General features: G+C 44.2%; 1 protein-coding gene and 1 non-coding gene across 3 annotated transcripts in view; one reads left to right on the forward strand and one right to left on the reverse strand.

The window, feature by feature from the left end:
- Window positions 1-18,379, forward strand: part of LOXHD1 (lipoxygenase homology domains 1) — a 260,830-nt gene that overhangs the window by 199,273 nt on the left and 43,178 nt on the right. For both annotated transcript variants that reach the window (XM_038744101.1, XM_038744102.1), the window contains 2 exons: window positions 1,668-1,853; window positions 18,149-18,276. In XM_038744101.1, coding sequence (XP_038600029.1) covers window positions 1,668-1,853; window positions 18,149-18,276 — 314 coding nt within the window. The remainder of the gene's footprint in view (window positions 1-1,667; window positions 1,854-18,148; window positions 18,277-18,379) is intronic.
- Window positions 4,304-4,441, reverse strand: LOC119926100. The gene has a single exon (XR_005450010.1). It is a non-coding gene; the product is annotated as a small nucleolar RNA SNORA7 (small nucleolar RNA).

Raw genomic sequence — 18,379 nt, forward strand, 5'->3', positions numbered from 1 at the left:
AGGGGGAAGGAATTCCAGGCAAGCAGAGAGAGCATGAGAGGGTGAGGGAGAGAGAGAGACAGACAGTCTTGAGAATTGCAATGGTTGCTATTTAAGAAATGTGCTGGCTGCATGGAGCTTTCTGAGCAAATCATTTGGCACTGTTTTCAGTCCACTGACTTTCTTGCTGCCTAAGGTTATTTATTTCCAAGGTGGTTCCCAGCATGTGGACATAAAGCTTCCAAACGGTTCATCAGAAGACCAAAACCTTAACACAGTCAACTCCCCCAGAGAGACACAACAGTTCCTATTGCTTCACTGCAGTGGAGTCTTGGGCCAGTCTTTCTTAGAAAACTCTTCAGAAACAAGCCAGGCTGAAAAGAGCTTCTTTATGCAACCCAGCCTTGCAAATAGTCATTCATTCACTGGACCAGGGAAGGAATTTAGCAAAAGCTACCTCTAATTAAGCTAATTAAAAGTTAAGCCAATGAATCAATCAGTCAGTCATATTTATTGAGTTGTGTGCAGAGCACTGCTCTAAACACTTGGGAGAGTACAAAGCAACAGAGCTTGTAGTCACATTTCCTACCCACAACAATCTTGCAGTCTAGAGGGAGACAGTGATTCATAGAAATAGATAAATTATGGATAAGTTGGCGTGGATGATCTATTTTGGAGTTTTTCTGGTTTAAATCCTTGTTTCAAATTCCTAATTTACATTCTTGCATTCTTTTCGATTGTGTCTCTCTAAAATTTTATTTGTTAGCAGATGTGGGTAATTAGAGTTTTAGGGTTCTTCAGAGGGCTTAGGTAAAGTTCCATTTTGAATTCACCAGATTCCCCACCTCTTTTATTTAATCTGAAATGCCTGGTCTGGAGAAAAGCTATTTAAGGCTCTCCTCTAGATATTGTAGCCAGGTGCTTCCCTTCTAACAGGCTCATAATCTAAGTCATTTTGTCATTTTCCTGTCACCATATATCCTATTCGCTGAGGATATCTTTCTTGGTTTTCTTTTCCCTCTGAATTGTAAACTCGTTCTGGGCAGGAAATGTGTTTTCCAACTCTGTTGCATTGTATTCTTCCAAACAGTACAATGCTCTGCATACAGTTATTGTTCAATAAATGTCACTGATTGACTGATTTTCTCATCTATAAAATGGGATTCAATAGTTGTTCTCTCTCCATCCTCTTTAGATTGTGAGCCTGATGAGGGCCAGGGAACATGCCTGATTTGATTTCCTTGTCTCTGCCCCAGTGATTAGCACAGTGCTTGGCACATAATAAGTGTTTAATAAATACCATCACTATCATCATCATCAGATGTGAGATTTTCCCAACCCTCCTTCCTCACCTCCCCAACTCTCCCCCAACTCTACAGCTCCACAATCCTCCTTCTTTGCCAACTCTCCAGAGGATGTACAATTGTTGATCAATCAGTCAATCCATCAATCATATTGATTGAGCATTTACTGTGTGCAGAGCACTGTACCAAGCACTTTGGGGAGTGCGCTATAACAGTAAAACAAACATATTCCCTGCCCACAACAAACTCATGGTCCATAAGGAGACTGACATTAATATAAATAAATAAATTATGGGATATGTACAAAAGTGCTGTAAATATACATAAGTGGTGATGACTATGCTGACAATCATGTGTCTGATGGATGTGTTCTGTCCATCACAGCTTGGACACGATGGGGCCACTCCTGAGAGCTGCTGGATGGTGGAAGAACTGTGTGTTGCCGTGCCAACCAAGGGCTCCATGTACACTTTTTCCTGCAACTGCTGGCTAGCCAAGGACAGAGGAGACGGTCGCACCTCCCGTGTCTTTGACCTTCTGGATGCCATTGGAGTCACCATTGGAGTGAAGGTATTGGGAAAGGGGATGGGATGATGATGATAATAACAACAGCAGCATTTGTTAAGTGCTTACAATTTGCCAGCCCTGTGCTAAGTGCTAAAGTAGAGGGAAGGTAATCAGGCGGGATGCTGTTCGTATCCCACCTGGGGTTCACAGGCTGAGGAGAAGAGAGAACAGATATTGAATTCCCATTTTACAGATGAGGAAACTGAGGCCCAGTGAAGTGAAATAACCTGCCCAGAGTCACGCAGCAGGCAAGTGTTGGAGTCAGGATTAGATACCAAGTCCCCTGATTCCCAGGCCCTGGTATTTTCCACGATCCATCAATCAGTCAATCAATGGTATTGATTGCTTGATTGATTGAATGCTTAATATGTGTAGAGCATTGTATTAAACGCTGGGGAGAGCACAATACAACAGAATTAGCAGACATGTTCCCTGCCCATCATGAGCTTAGTCAGTCAGTCAGATTTATTGAGCGCTTCCTGTGTGCAGAGCACTGTACCGAGCATCTGGGAGAGTTCAGTACAATGACAGACATATTCCCTGCCCACAACACACTTACAGTCTAGAGGTCTAAAAGGGTCATACTGTGGCTAATGATCTGCACACAGGGAAATGAAATGTGGAAGCTGGAACATGTGAAGCGGATACATCCAGAGATTCTTATAGCCAACCCCATTCCTGACTATGGAACCTGGTGCTCAGTTAGTGACCGAGTCATTTCCCCTCCAATCCCTGCCTAGGTTAAAATCTGATTGGAGGAAGACCTCCTTAGAGGCCACATTACCTAATTATTCTTCTATGGGGACATTTGATTCACTGATCTAGGGCTGAGGTCTTCCTTGCTTTTATCCATTTTAGTGACTTTAGGGGCACAAAACAGATTACAGGGTATTTGTAAGATTTCTTAAATAACTGTCTGATGCATTTTATGCACTTAAAACCTGCTAAAATGTTCTCACATGTCCCCCCATCGACCCCCGGCCCACAGCCTTCCCCTGGCCTGGAATGCCCTCCCTCCATACATCCACCGCTGGCTCTCTTCCTCCCTTCAATGCCCTACTGAGAGCTCACCTCCTCCAGGAGGCCTTCCCAGACTGAGCCCCTTTTTTCCTCTCTTCCTCCCCATCCCCCCTGCCCTACCTCCTTCCCCTCCCCAAAACACTTGTATATATTTGCTCAGATTTATCACTCTATTTATTTTGCTTGTACATATTTACTATTCTCCTTATTTTGTTAATGATGTGCATATAGCTTTAATTCTATTTGTTCTGACGATTTTGACATCTGTCTACATGTTTTGTTTTGTTGTCTGTCTCCCCCTTCTAGACTGTGAGCCTGTTGTTGGGTAGGGACCGTCTCTATATGTTGCCGACTTGTACTTCCCAAGCGCTTAGTACAGTGCTCTGCACACAGTAAGAGCTCAATAAATATGATTGATTGAATGAATGAATGAATGAATAAAATAGAGGAAATCCAGATTTTACTATGATCGCTTCAGGTACACTGGGGAAAAGACCATACTTTGGCATCTCCAAATCCAACTCAGACATGCCACTCATGACCAGAGGGAGAAAAGTCTGCAATTTAGTAATCAATCAATGGTATTTATTGAGTGCTTATCTTGTGCAGAACACTGTGCCAAGTGCTTGGGAGAGTACAATACAACAAGGAGCTGGGAATGGTTATAGAGGGGTATGTGTGTGAATGTGTGCATGCGCGTGCATTTATATTTTGACATCATCACTCCATTCACAGTTATTTGTTAATGGGCATTGCACTTGTGCTCTCAAACTGTTCACAATCTAAAGGTGGTGTACAAGTGGCAAGGCAGGAAGAGACAAACACACAGGCAAAGTCGAACTCAGAAATGAATGGAATGCACAGTAGCACATGCCTCGGTTACCTCTAGGCTGTAAGCTCATTGTGGGCAGGAAACATGTCTGTTTATTGTTACACTGTATTCTCCCAAGTGCTTAGTACAATGCTCTGTGCACAATCGGCACTCAAATACTGTTGACTGACTGACATCAGTGGCTCCAAAGGTAACGGATATTCAGGGAGACCCCGGTAGGCCAAGGTTCTAAATAGATTTATGCTCCTCTTCCTGAATTCATTCATTCAATCGTATTTATTGAGCACTTACTGTGTGCAGAGCACTGTACTAAGCGCTTGGGAAGTACAATCTGTGGGGGTGTGGTGAATCCCCATACTCTCAGTCTGGTCTCTTGTCTTGTCTCATCTTATGCTGTTGAGTCGCCTCTGACCCATAGCTATGCCCTGGACACATCTCTCTCAGAACACCCCACCTCTGTCTGCAACTGTTCTGCTTGTGTATCCATAGTTTTCTTGGTAAAAATATGGAAATGGTTTATCGTTGCCTCCTTTCGTGCAGTGAACTTGAGTCTCTGCCCTCGATTCTCTCCGGTGCTGCTGCCCAGCACAGGTGAGTTTTTACTTGTAGCAGACTGCCTTTCAATCGCTAGCCACTGCCCAAGCTAGGAATGGAATAGAAATGCCCCTGCTTGACTCTTCCTCTTGTACTCAAGACTGGTAGAGTACTGGAAACTCTCCAGGTGTGAACCTGAGAGGGGCAGTCTGGCCTCAGACAGTGGCAATGCCTCCTTAGGGTCAGGGGGTAATTACCACAATGATGTTGACTGGAATGTTGTTTTCTGTTTCAAAATGGATGGGTGAGCAGGGCTGGCTTGGGCAGAGGTGGGCACTTATCTCTGGTGCCCAGTTGCCATGCCCAAAACTCAGCCCCAAAAATAGGGACTAGTCATGATGGGGCAAACTGGGGTCTGACTGTGAGCCCACTGTTGGGTAGGGACCGTCTCTATATGTTGCCAACTTGTACTTCCCAAGCGCTTAGTACAGTGCTCTGCACACAGTAAGCGCTCAATAAACGCGATTGAATGAATGAATGAATGAATGAATGAATAAACTCTGCATTTCAGGCAGGATTTTTCAGTCTTTGGCCTCTCCCATCTCCCTAATGTCCTCTAGACTGTAAACTTGTTGTGGGCAGGCAATTTGTCTGTTTACTGTTGTATTGAACTCTCCCATGCACTCAATACAGTGCTCTGCATACAGTAGGTGCTCAATAAATACAATTGAATGAATAAATGAATGAATGAATAGAACCCCTGCTGCCCACCCTTTGCCTGTTTCTCATCTCATCTTAGTGAGAAGCAGCATAGCCTAGTGAATTCAGCAATGGCCTGTGGGTCAGAAGGACCTGGGTTCTAATCCTGTCTCTGCCACTTGTCTTCTGAGAGACCTTGGGCAAATCACTCCCCTTCTCTTTGCCTCAGTTACCTCATCTGTAAAATGGGGATTAAAACTGTGAGTCTGGTGTGACAAGTAGCACAGACTAGAGGACAGAGCACAGGTCTGGTAGTTAGTAGGACTTGGATTCTAATCCCAGTTCTGCCACTTGTCTGTTATGTGATCTTGGGCAAGTCATGTAACTTCTCTGTGCCTTAGTAACCTCATCTATAAAGTGGGGATTAAGACTATGAGCCCCATGTGGGACATGGACTATGTCCAACCCAATTTGCTTGTATCCACAACCAGCACTCAGTACAGTGCTTGGCATATAGTAAGCACTTAACAAATACCATAAAAAAGTGCAACCTCCCTCGAAGTGAGTAGGAAGAGGAGAAGAGGCTGAAGAAACTCAATCAGTAACTCTGGCTTGTTGTCAGGAGTGTTGGTTGGAAGGGGTAGATGGGAAAAGATGCAAAAACTATTAGTGAAAATGAAGTTTGAGGATTAAATGTGGATTTCGATTATTCATGCTAGCCTTATCCCCTATTAGCACAAAAATAGATAGTTCAGTGCAACTTCAATTATATATCAAAAATCCCAACCATGTCCTACTCAGATACCGTTAATTACTACGTGAAGATGACAGTAGGACAATCAAATGGATATTTCAGGGCGAGCCGAAATGGGGAAACTGTAAACAACATTACAGTTGGGAAGCAGCATATCAGCCAGAGGAAGTGGTTCCTTTGCTTGTCTGCTGTATTACCTTGGGCAGGTCGCTTAACTTCTCCCTGCCACAGTTTCCTCAGCTGCAAAATGGGGGTTCAATACCTGTTCTCCCTCTTACTTGACCATGAGCCCCATATGGGGCGAGGACTGTATCAGCCTGATTAACTTGTATCTATCCCGGAGCGTCAAACAGTGCTTGACACATCATAAGCACTTTAACATGCAACTATACCAAAAGAGGTGGACAGAAGGAGTATCTTAAATCCATCCATCAATCAAAGGTAATTAGTGAGTGCTCACTATGTGCAGTGCACTGTATTAAGCACTTGGGAGAATACAACAGAACTAGCATACACATTCCCTACCAATAACGAGTTTACAGTCTAGAGAGAGCTTACAGTGAAACCAAACCTCAAAGCATGGGACATTCATTCATTCATTAATTCAATCAGATTTATTGAACACTTACTGTGTGCTAAACACTCTACTAAGCACTTGAGAGAATACAATATTCATTCATTCAATCGTATTTATTGAGTGCTTACTGTGTGCAGAGCACTGTACTAAGCGCTTGGGAGGTACAAGCTGGAAACATACAGAAATGGTCCCTACCCAACAGCGGGCTAACAGGCACATCATCATCATCAATCGTACTTATTGAGCGCTTACTATGTGCAGAGCACTGTACTAAGCGCTTGGGAAGTACAAATTGGCAACATATAGAGACAGTCCCTACCTAACAGTGGGCTCACAGGCACATCCCCTACCCACAATGAGCTTACAGTCTAGGGACATAGCATGGACAGTTGGGAGACAACAGGTGACAGGTCAATTTGGTATGCAGCAATCAGAAACGGTCTGAGTGCCTCCTTCAAAACCTTCCTAAAATCACACCTCCTCCAAGAGGCCTTCCCTGAATAATCCCTCATTTCCCCTATTCACCATCCCTTCTGTGTCACTTAAACCCTTGGAACTGTCTCCTCTAAGCACTTGATATTCACCCAACCCTCAGCTCCGCGGCACATAACCTTACAGTCCATTTCCCCTATCTGTAATTTAGTTTAATATATCTCTCCTTCTAGACTGCAAACTCCTTGTGAGCAGTGATTTTGTCTACCTACTCTCTTTTATTGTACCCTCCCAAGCGTTTAGTACAGTGCTCTGCACACAATAAGCACTCTATAAATATCGGTTGATTGAGTGATCTGATCTCACAAAGCAGAGGCTTCCAGAAAATCATGAAACCACAAGGTCAGGGCCTGAAGGTAGAAAATTAAGCAAAGAGGAAGTGTTTACATGTATCCAACAGACAATTACTCTCCCCACCCTCAAAGCCCTATTGAAGGCACATCTCCTTCAAGAGGCCTTCCCTGACTCAGCCCTCCTTTCCTCTTCTCCCACTCCCTTCTGCTCCACCTTGACTTGCTCCCTTTATTCATCCCATTTCCCTGCCTCCCAGCACTTATGGACATATCTGTCATTTTACTTATTTTTATTGATGCAGGTCTCTCTCTCTCTAGACTGTAAACTCATTATGAGCAGGGAATGTGTCCTTTCTATTGTACTCTCGCAAGCACTTAGTACAACGGTCTACCCACAGTAAGTGCTCAATAAATACAATTGACTGACTGACATAAACAAATAGGGAAGGGATTGCTTGTCCCATGGATCAGGCAGATTTTATAGGTCAAACTTGGGCATGTAGATAAAAATCTCATCAACGTCTGAAACATCTTGGAATCCAAATCACTACTTATCTGTCTGTCTATCTGTCTTTCTAGCTATTCATCCAGTAAAGCCATTTAACTTCTCTGTGCCTTAGTTACCTAATCTTTAAAATGAGGATTAGGACAGTGAGCCCCATGTGGGACAACCTCTGTACCTTGTAACAACCCCAGCACTTAGAACAGTACTTGGCACATAGAAAGCACTTAACGAATACTATTATTATTATTATTATTAATATTAAAGCCTTGTTAGCTAACCTGCTTGAGGAATGAACCTGCTTGAGGAATGATGGTATGCCAATTAACCAAAAACTGCCAGTTATTCAAAAGCCAGTGGAGGACTTTGCAAAATCCTGGAGACATCTCAAGTGAGGACCCCTCTCCAGGAGTTCTTAGGAGGATCTAGAGGTGATAACTTGGCTTACAATTCAGGTATTAGAGCAGGACTGGTTGTTGATCAGATTAGGAGATTATTTTATAAATGAAGCTAGAGGAATTTACAGTGTAGATAGAGGAAAAGAAGTTGCTGATTACAGTGGCAGAACAGCCGGCCACATCAACGGACTTACTGATTCATAGGGTGGTTGAAACTGTTCACTAATAAAACTAGCAGAATGCTAGTCTTTATTGAATGCTCACTGTGTACAGAGCACTATACTAAGCATTTGGCAGGAAACAATAGAATTAAGTAGACTCTATCCCTACACTCAGAGTTTACCATTTGTGAGAAAGGAGACAGACATTAAAATAAATTACAGCTAGGAGAGAAAACTTAGTAATAACTATAGGATTTAGGTACAGTGAGGGTGGCGACCGGTGAGGTCTAAGTGTCATGCAGTAGGGAAGGTAAAGATGTTGGGGAGAGAAGAATTAGACATGGAAGGCTTCCCGGAGGAGATGTGATCTAAGTAGATATTTTAAAATGGGGAGAGTTAGTAAACTATTGGATATAAAGGGAGAAACAGCTCCAGGCTGGAGGAAGGGTGTAAACAAAGAGAAGCAGTGTGGCTCAGTGGAAAGAGCACGGGCTTTGGAGTCAGACGTTATGCGTTCAAATCCCGGCTCTGCCGATTGTCAGCTGTGTGACTTTGGGCAAGTCACTTAACTTCTCTGGGCTGCAGTTACCTCATCTGTAACATGGGGATTAAGACTGTGTGCTCCCCGTGGGACAACCTGATCACCTTGTAGCCTCCCCAGTGCTTAGAACAGTGCTTTGCACATAGTAAGCACTTAATAAATGCCATTATTGTTATTATTATTATTAAAGGGTCAACAATGAGAGAAAAGAGAGCAAGGCACACTGAGTAGGTTGACATTGAAGGAATGAAGTGTGTGGGGTGGGTTGTGTTGGGAGAGGAACAAAGATGGGTGTGGCGGAAGAGCAGATTGAGTGACTTAAAGGAGGTTTTGTTGGATATAGAGATGGTGCACCCATTGGAGGTTTTTGAGGAGTGGGGAGAATTGAGCAGAGTGATTATTTTAAAAACAGCCAAGGACTTTGCAATAACCCTCCTCCTTTCACTCCCACAAGATTGACTAATTTTGCCCTTGTTGGGGATAATAATAACTGTATTTGTTAAATACTTACTATGTGCCAGGTACTATACTAAGTGCTGGGGTAGATACAAGCGAATTAGATTGGGCACAGATCCTGCTTCATATGGGGGTCACAGTCTTTATCCTCACTGTACAGATGATTTAACTGAGGCCCAGAGAAGTTAAGTGACTTGCCCAAGGTATCAAAGCAGATGGGTGGCAGAGCTGGAATTAGAACCCAGGTCCTTCTGATTTCCAGGCCCATGCTCTAGACACTAGGCCATGCTTCTTCCCCAATAAAACTTTCTAATTTGTAACTGATGTTTAACAAAGATTGTGTGTGTGTGGAGATGTGTGTGTGTGTATGAGTGTCGGTGCATGTGTGTGTGTGTAAGCATCTGTTTGGGTACATACAGTTGGCTGTCCTCTATCCTAAAGGATGATGCTATTGTTGGTGACATCCTAACCATGCAGATAAGCATAGCAGAAAAGTCCGTGCAATAGCCTGAACACAAATATAATGAAAAGGATTTCATTACGAGAGGGGTATAAATGGAATAAATTTACCTCCTTGTAGATATGCATTACATGAGATTTCTATTCTGGTTATTGATATGGTAATTAATGAAATTCTGACAAAAAGGAATGTTAATGTTGCTGTGGATTAAGAAATCTGTATACAGAATGATTCTTTGCTACAGTTTATCTATTATCTGTAACAACTTAACTTTTTTTCCTCTGTCTTTTGCATCTCTTCCATTGGAACCTACAATGAAATCCAGCATTTAGATTTTATTTTTAATATTTGAAATTTGGGGAAGCCAACCAATCAATCAACCAATCAGTTGTATTTACTGACCACTTCTGGTGTGCAGAGCACTGTTTTAAGTGCTTGGGAAAGTACAGTATAACAGAGTTGGTAGACACGTTCCCTGCCCACAACAAGCTTACAGTCTAGTGCTTAGTGCAGTGCTCTGCACACAGTAAACGCTCAGTGAATACAATTGAATGAATTGAATGAATAGTAGGGTGACAGACATTCATAGAAATAAATAAGTAAATTATGGATATATGCATACATGATGTGGAGCTGAAGGAGGGTTGAATATAAGGTGCAAATCCAAGTGTGAGGGTGACAGAAGGGAGTGGGAGAAGAAGAATTGAGGGATTAATTGGGGAAGGCTTCTTGGAGATGTGCTTTTAATAAGGATTTAAAGTTGGGGAAAGTGATTGTCTCTGGGTTACAGAGAGAGAGGAAGTTCCAGGCTAGAGGCAGGACATGGGCAAGAGGTGGACAGCAAGGTATAGTGAGTAGATTGGCATTAGAGGAGCCAAGTGTGTGCGCTGGGTTGTAGTAGAAAATCAGGGAGGAAAGGTAGGAGGGGGCAAGGTTATTGAGTGCTTTAAAGCCGATGGAAAGGAGTTTCTGTTTGATGCAGAAGTGGATGGGCAAACCTTGGAGGGGGGAAACATGGAATGAATGGTTTTGTAGAAATATGATCGGGGCAGCAGTGTGAAATATGGACTGGAGTTGGGAGAGACAAGAGGCAGTACGGAGGTTTGTGCAGAAATCGAGGCAGGATAGGATAAATGCTGGATTACTATGGTAGCAGTTTGGATGGAGGGGAAAGGGCAGATTTTAGTAATGTTATGAAGGTAAAACCTACAGGATTTGGTGACACCGAATATGTGGGTTCAGTAAGAGAAATGAGTCAATAATGTCAAGGTTATGGGCTTGTGGGACAGGGAGGATGGTGACATTATCTTCAGTGATGGGGAAGTCAGGGGGATGAGAGAATTTGGTTAGGAAAATGAGGAGTTCTGTTTTGGACATGTTAAGTTTAAGATGCCAGTGGGCCATCCAAGTATATATTTGTCCTGAAGACAACAGGAAATAGGAGACTGTGGAGAAGGAGGGAGATCAGGGCTGGAGATGTAGATTTGGGAATCATCTAATAATAATAAGTGGTTACTATGTGCCAAGCACTGTTCTAAGCACTGGAGTAGATACAAGGTAATCAGGTTGTCCAATACGGCACTCACAATCTTAATCCCCATTTTACAGATGAGGTAACTGAGGCACAGAGAAGTTAAGTGGCTTGCCCATGGTCACACAGCAGACAAGTGGCAGAGCCGGGATTAGAACTCATGTCCTCTGACTCCCAAGCTCGTGCTCTTTCCACTAAGCCACCTGCTTCTCTACATAGAGATGGGAGTTAAAGCCATGGGAGTGAATGAGTTCTCCAAGGGAGTGGGTGTAGATGGAAAATAGAAGGAGACCCAGAATTGACCCTTGAGGGACTCCCACAGTTAGGGGGTGGGAGGCAGAGTAGGAGCCTGCAAAGGTGACTGAGAATGAGCCACCAGAGAGATAATAGGAGAATGAGGAGGGGACAGTGTCATTGAAGCCGAGGTTGGATAATGTTTCCAAGAGAAGGGGGAACCACTGCAGATCATCATGAATGTGCTTCTTCAGAATCTTCAACCTAAGTGAATCCTAAATAACTTACTCTGACAGAACAGTATGATATACTGTGATACTTTCAGGGAATCTTGGCCCTAAATTCAGGCCGAAATATCCCGAGCATCACTGTAGAGGCTCAAGACACCTGTTGGCTTCTGTTGGATCCTAAACCCCTCTTGTTCTTCCGTAATAATAAAAATTGTGTTTACTATGTGCCAGCACCGTAATAGGAACTTGGGTGGATACAAGCACCCACTCCTTGTCCTACTTGGGGCTCACAGTCTCAATACTGAGCACCTGAGGTACAGATGAGGTAACTGGGGCACAGAGAAGTGAAATGACTTACCCAAGGTCATACAGCAGACACGTGGCAGAGCCAGGATTAGAACCCATTACCTTTTGACTCACAGGCCCATACTCTATCCACTTCTCCATGCCACTGCCCTTCCAGGCATAGATAGACTTTTGGGGTTCTCTGCTTGGCAAATCTCAGATACTGTGCCCTTTCCTTGGTTGCTACCACCCCCTGTTTCTCAAGTTCAAGCATCTCCCCAAAGGCAAGGGACTCACTCAATGGACTAGCCTACCAATGCTTCCATTGCTCTCCTGGAACAGGCTACAGGAAGCTGGGAAAGAGAGAATGACCTTGCAGCTTTCCCACTCTCCCCTGATCCCTGAGCTTCTCCTCCAGCCACTACTGCAGGCTGGATCTGAATGTTGTTAAATAGACATCTTGCAAGTAGTTTTACTGAGTTATCAGGTAGCACGTAGAACAGATCGAACCACCTAACCTTCTCTTCTCCCTCCCTTTTCCATTCTCTCTTATTCTCTTTTCTTCCCCTCTGATCTTCCTCCCATATTCCCCCAAGTCCACCCCAACCCTTAAATTCTGGGGGTGACAGAAAAGACATGGTCTGTCTACAAGAAAGTTCCCACCCACTAAATTATTAATCCTTTTTTATCTTGGTGTTAGCCTCCTTTTGTGTTGCTTGGGGGCTTAACAGACATATCTCACACACACACACACACACACACACACACACACACACACACACACACACACACACACACACACACACACCCTCACACACACACTAAAATCTCATTCATCAGGAAGAAACGTGGGTGCATTGTTTGATAGCTGGCAACATTTATCTTGCTGTAAATGAAGATTTACCAGTAGGAAGAGATTTTGAATTCACACAAAAAGCCTTAAATATGCCGCCTGACGGCAGCAGCCTGCTTGCTGGCGTCCTCCTCCCTGGTGCACTAGCCATCCTGTCAGCCTTGCTGTGAAGCAGCTGATCTTGAAGGTCGCATAACTCAGCTCTTTAATTTGCATTTCACTGAAATACGAGTCTGCATCCTGGATGCAATGGCGACTTCATTTTTCCCCCGATTTAACATCAGCCCATCCATTTCTGTGATTTAGGGATCAGGGAGGATCCCAAGGTGTCCCAGGCCTGGAAAGGTAGGAACAGGGGAGTGCAGGTAGAAGCCATATACCTACCTTCCGGGAGCCTTCATTTTTACCATGTCTGTCCAGTGCCACTTAAAATGACACAACAGGCTTAAAATAATAGATGTTCTAGTTTCTGAGGGCCTCAGTTTCCATTTGTCCAGGGCCATTGAAAAAATAAAGCATGCTGTTCCATTTTAAAGGAAAGTTAGCAATTCAAGGGCAGAGAGTAGAGATGGTTATGAATGACTGTCAGATAGCAGCTTACTTCCGAGGGAATGGAGGAAAGCAGAGTGACGGAGTTTGCCCCAGAAGTACAGACACAAGTCGCCAGCTCCACCTGGACAATAAATCCCCAGGCTTCCTCTTCCCAGGGGTATAACAAGAATTGTTTCTGAGGAGAGCTGAGCAGATCCAGAATCAGGTCTTTCTGAACTATTGGCTCCTGCCTGCTTGAGGGCATAAACTGTGCAAAGCTCTGTAATTAGAGGCTGGTTTATATCGGTGGCTCATAATTTAATCAATTAATCTATGGTATTTATTGGGCACTTATTTTGGGTAGGGCCCTTTAGTACATGTTTCTAAAAAAAAATACTGTCAATTCCCATCTCCCCCACTCCTCAAAAACTTCCCCATCTACCTCTGCATCAAATAGAATCTCATTACCATTCAATCAGCTCTACCTCTCCTTCCTTACCTGGAAGATTTCGTACTATAACCCAGTCTGCACACTTTGCTCTGCTAAGGTCAGTTAATTTGCTTTATTTCGGTCTTGAGTCTCCCACCCCTTGCCCCCATCCTTTCTCTGGCCTGGGACTCTCTCCCCACTTTGAAGCCAACAAACAACTATTCTCCCCTCCTTCAAAGCCCTCCTAAAATCACAATCTCCTCCAAGATGCCTTGCCAGGCTAAGCCCTCATTTCCCCTATTTTCTCTCCCTTCTGCATCACCTATGGACTTGGATCCCTTTAAGCACTTGCTAGTCACCCCACCATCCAGCCCATGGTATTTACATACATGTCCAAATTTCACTTAAATGCCTGTCTCCCCTTTTAGACTGTAAGCTTCTTGTGGGCAGAGAATGTACCTATTAACTGTGTACTCTCCTGGGCACTTAGTACAATGCTCTGCACACAATATGCACTCAACAAATACCATTGATTGATTGATGAAGTCTTGGAAGAGTACAATAAATATAAGTAGACACATTTCCTGCCCTCAGAGATTTTACAATCTAGTCAGGGAGGCAGACATTAAAATAAATCATGGTAGGGAAGTAGCAAAGTACATACCCATCTAAGGGCTGTGGGGCTGGGGTTGAGGTATCAAAGTGTTTAAGAGGTGCATACCTAAGTACATAGGAAGGGAAGGTGAATAGAGTGGGGAAATGAGAGGTTTGTCAGGGAAGGCTTAATAATAACAATGGTCAGATATGACACAGACAGCCATGCGAGACCGCCCTCTCCATTCCCCAATCCCTTCTCACAGTCAGGAAAGACCCCAGTGTGGCTAGGGTCAAAGAGGAAGCATAGGGAGGGAAAAACTACTAGGGAAATATTAAGGGAAAATAATAATAATCTGTCAGCTCATTATGTACAAGGAACATGGCTACAAACTCTGTTGTATTGTTATTTCCCAAGCGCTCAGTACAATATTCTGCATGTAGTAAGCGCTCAGTAAATACCACTGATGACTGTGTGATGATGATGATCACCAAGACCTCTCTTGCTTCAAGAGGAAATGTTGGCCTGATCTCTGGAGGAGTTGATGATTTAATAATAATAAAAAATGGTCTTTGTTAGTGCTTACCATCTGCTAGGCACTTTACTAAGCTCTGGGATGAATACCAGCAAATCAGGTTGGACACAACCCTGCCCCACGTGGGGCTCACAGTCTCAATCCCCATTTTACAGATGAGGTAACTGAGGCCCAGAAAAGTTACCTACCCAAGGTCACCCAGCAGTCAAGTGACGGAGCCGGGATTAGAACCCAAGTCCGTCTGATTCCCAGGCCCATGATCTGACCTCCTTGCCATTCCAATTCACTGCGAATCCAGGAAAAGACCACCAGTGTGGTCTAGATGGTGTGATGTCAGAAATCTGGTGTGTGATGGAGCTTGAGAACCCAACAGTAGCCATATGCCAGTGGGGCTTCCACTCCCACTACTAGGGGCCTCCAGTTCGAGCACCCAGTTGAATGGGGGTGACATTTGCTTCAGCCCACTCCCGAGTGGATATGCATCTTTGGAATTAGTGTGTCCCTTTAGGCTTTCATCAATACCACCAGTAATATTTATCAGGTGTTATAGTGTACAGAGCTGGAGACTTCCCATTCATTCATTCATTCATTCATTTTATGAGTGCTTACTTTGGGCAAAGCACTGTACTTAGCCCTTGGGAGAGTACAGTATACTTGGGGCCTTTTACTGGATAGATCCTGCTACATGCCCAATGACTGGGGAGTGGTTTCCCAAGTTATTCCTCCCCTTGAGGCGACCGTGGAAGTGTCTTCTGCTGTGAAGGGAGGGCAAGAAACTTCCCACTAGCAACTGGACTGCATGGCTACTGGGGACTCCAAATGCCCTTGAGAGAAGAAGGAAGATTGTTGGCGGGACTATCTCTTGGGCCATCAGGTAGCATGGGCCAGGAGTGGGGTCAGAGGACTAAGAAGCTTGGCCGGGCATTGGGGAGAGAGTAGGGGGCAGGAGCTAAGGGGGTGGGAGCTCGTCCTCTAGACTGAAAGCTCATTGTGGGCAGGGAATGTGTCTCTTTATTATTAAACTGTACTCCCCCAAGTGCTTAGTACAGTGTTCTGCACATGGTAAGCACTCAATAAATACAAATGAATGAATGGAAACTGGAAACATTGAAGACTGTAGACTCCACCCCCCCTCCTTACCTCCTTCCCTTCCCCACAGCACCTGTATGTATGTATGTATATATGTTTGTACGTATTTATTACTCTATTTATTTATATTGCTTGTACATTTTTATTCTACTTATTTTATTTTGTTAATATGATTTGTTTTGTTCTCTGTCTCCCCCTTCTAGACTGTGAGCCCACTGTTGGGTAGGGACTGTCTCTATATGTTGCCAACTTGTACTTCCCAAGCACTTAGTACAGTGCTCTGCACACAGTAAGCGCTCAATAAATACAATTGAATGAATAATAATGATAATAATAATGGCATTTAAACACTGTTCTAAGCACTGGGGTAGATACAAGGTAATCAGGTTGTCCCATGTGGGGTTCACAGTCTTCATCCCCATTTTACAGATGAGGTATCTGTGGCATAGAGAAGTTAAGTGACTTGCCCAAAGTCACACAGCTGACAAGTGGCAGAGCCGGGATTAGGACCCATGACATCTGATTCTCAAGCCCATGCTCTTGCTTTTTGACCTTCTCCCTCTCCTCTTAGAAAGAACCTAGAGAGAGTGAGGTCATCAGCATTAAGAGAAGCAGCAGGCCCTAGTGGACAGAGCACGGGCATGGGAGTCAGAGGATCGGGGTTCTAATCCCAGCTGTGACCGTGTGACCTTGGACAGGTCACTTCACTTCTCTGTGCCTCAGTTCCCTCCTCTGTGAAGCAGGGATTAAGACTGTGAGCCCCATGTGGGACATGGACTGTGTCCAACCTGATTATCTTGTATCTATCCCAGCACTTAGTTCAGTGCCTGGCACATAAACACTTAACAAATGCCATTTAAACAAAAAAAAAATCAGCAAAGTGGTTCAAGTATTAACTTGTTAGGGGTAAGGACTGTAGAATGCTTTTCCTTCGTAATTCCCCATAGTAACTAGTAAAAGACCCTACAAACAGAGGACCCTTGAGAGAGGGTTGATGAAGAGGAGGAAGAAGTATGGTTGAGTTTGGTTGTTGAGTGGTCAAAATAAATAATAATGACGATGGCATTTGTTAAGCACTTACTATGTGCGAAGCACTGTTCTATGTGCTGGGGGGTATACAAGGTGATTTTGCTGTCCCACGTGGGGCTCGCAGTCTTCATCCCCGTTTTACAGATGAGGTAACTGAGGCACAGAGAAGTTAAGTGACTTGCACAAGGTCACACAACAGACATGTGGCGGAGCCAGAATTAGAACCCATGACCTCTGACTCCCAAGCCCGGGCTCTTTCCACTGAACCACACTGTTCCCCAAAAGCCAACTTCTAGTTCATATTCAGGACAGGTAGAAAGCAGATTCTGGTGGAATCCACTTTCTAGACTGTGAGCCCACTGTTGGGTAGGAACCGTCTCTATATGTTGCCAACTTGTACTTCCCAAGCACTTAGTACAGTGCTCTGCACACAGTAAGCACTCAATAAATACGATTGAATGAATGAATGAATGAAGAGAAAGAAAGACCAGGAAAAATGTCAGATACCTAGATAATTGTCCTAGGAGAAGTAGCATGGCCTAGTGAAAAGAGGACGGGACTGGAAGTCTCAGAGGACCTGAATTCTAATCCTAGCTGTGCCATTTGTCTGCTGTGTGACCTTTGGGAAGTCACTTTAGTTATCTGGGCTTCATTTTCTTCATCTGCAAAATGGGATACCTGTTCACCCTCTTACTTAGACTGTGAGTCCAAAAAGGGATAGGGACTGTGTCCATTCAGATTATCTTTTATCGACCCTAGTACTTAGTATAGTGCTTAGAACATAATAAGCACTTAACAAATAATATTTTTTAGCAGTAGTATGCTCAAAGAAGATTCCAACGATGGGTATCCATGATGTAGACAGCAGCAGCGTGGCGTAGTGCATAAAGCAATGGCCTGGGAATCAGAAGGTCATGGGTTCTAATACTGGCTCCACCACTTGTCTGCTGTGTGACCTTGGGCAAGTCACTTCACTTCTCTGGGCCTCAGTTACCTCATCTGTAAAATGGGGGCTGGTGAGCCCCGCATGGGACAGGGACTGTTTCCAACCCGATTTGCTTGTATCCTCTCCGGTTACTATTATTACTGTATTGTAAAACTTTCCTGAAATCCACGAGGCCAGTTCTGACTTGGCAGCTAAAGGATCTTCCCTGATGGCTGGCATTGTTTGAAAGGAGTTTGAAGGGGGACAATGCCTTCTTAGGGCTGGATCAGGCCTGCTCTCTTCTGTCACCAGATCCTGTATGAAATGACAGTCTGGACCGGAGATATCGAAGGGGGAGGCACCGATTCCAATATCTTCATGACTCTTTATGGTGTCAACGGGAGCACGGAGGAGATACAGCTGGATAAAAAGAAAGACAGGTAGGTTGGGGAACCCTGGGCCTCTCCTCCTTCCTTACAGTTAACGAACAGGGGGCTCCCGATGGCCGCATCTACTAACCCCTCCCACCGCCTCCCAGGAAAG

Source organism: Tachyglossus aculeatus, chromosome 3 (genome assembly GCF_015852505.1).
Source record: "Tachyglossus aculeatus isolate mTacAcu1 chromosome 3, mTacAcu1.pri, whole genome shotgun sequence".
In the NCBI taxonomy this organism is placed as follows: Eukaryota; Metazoa; Chordata; class Mammalia; order Monotremata; family Tachyglossidae; genus Tachyglossus; species Tachyglossus aculeatus.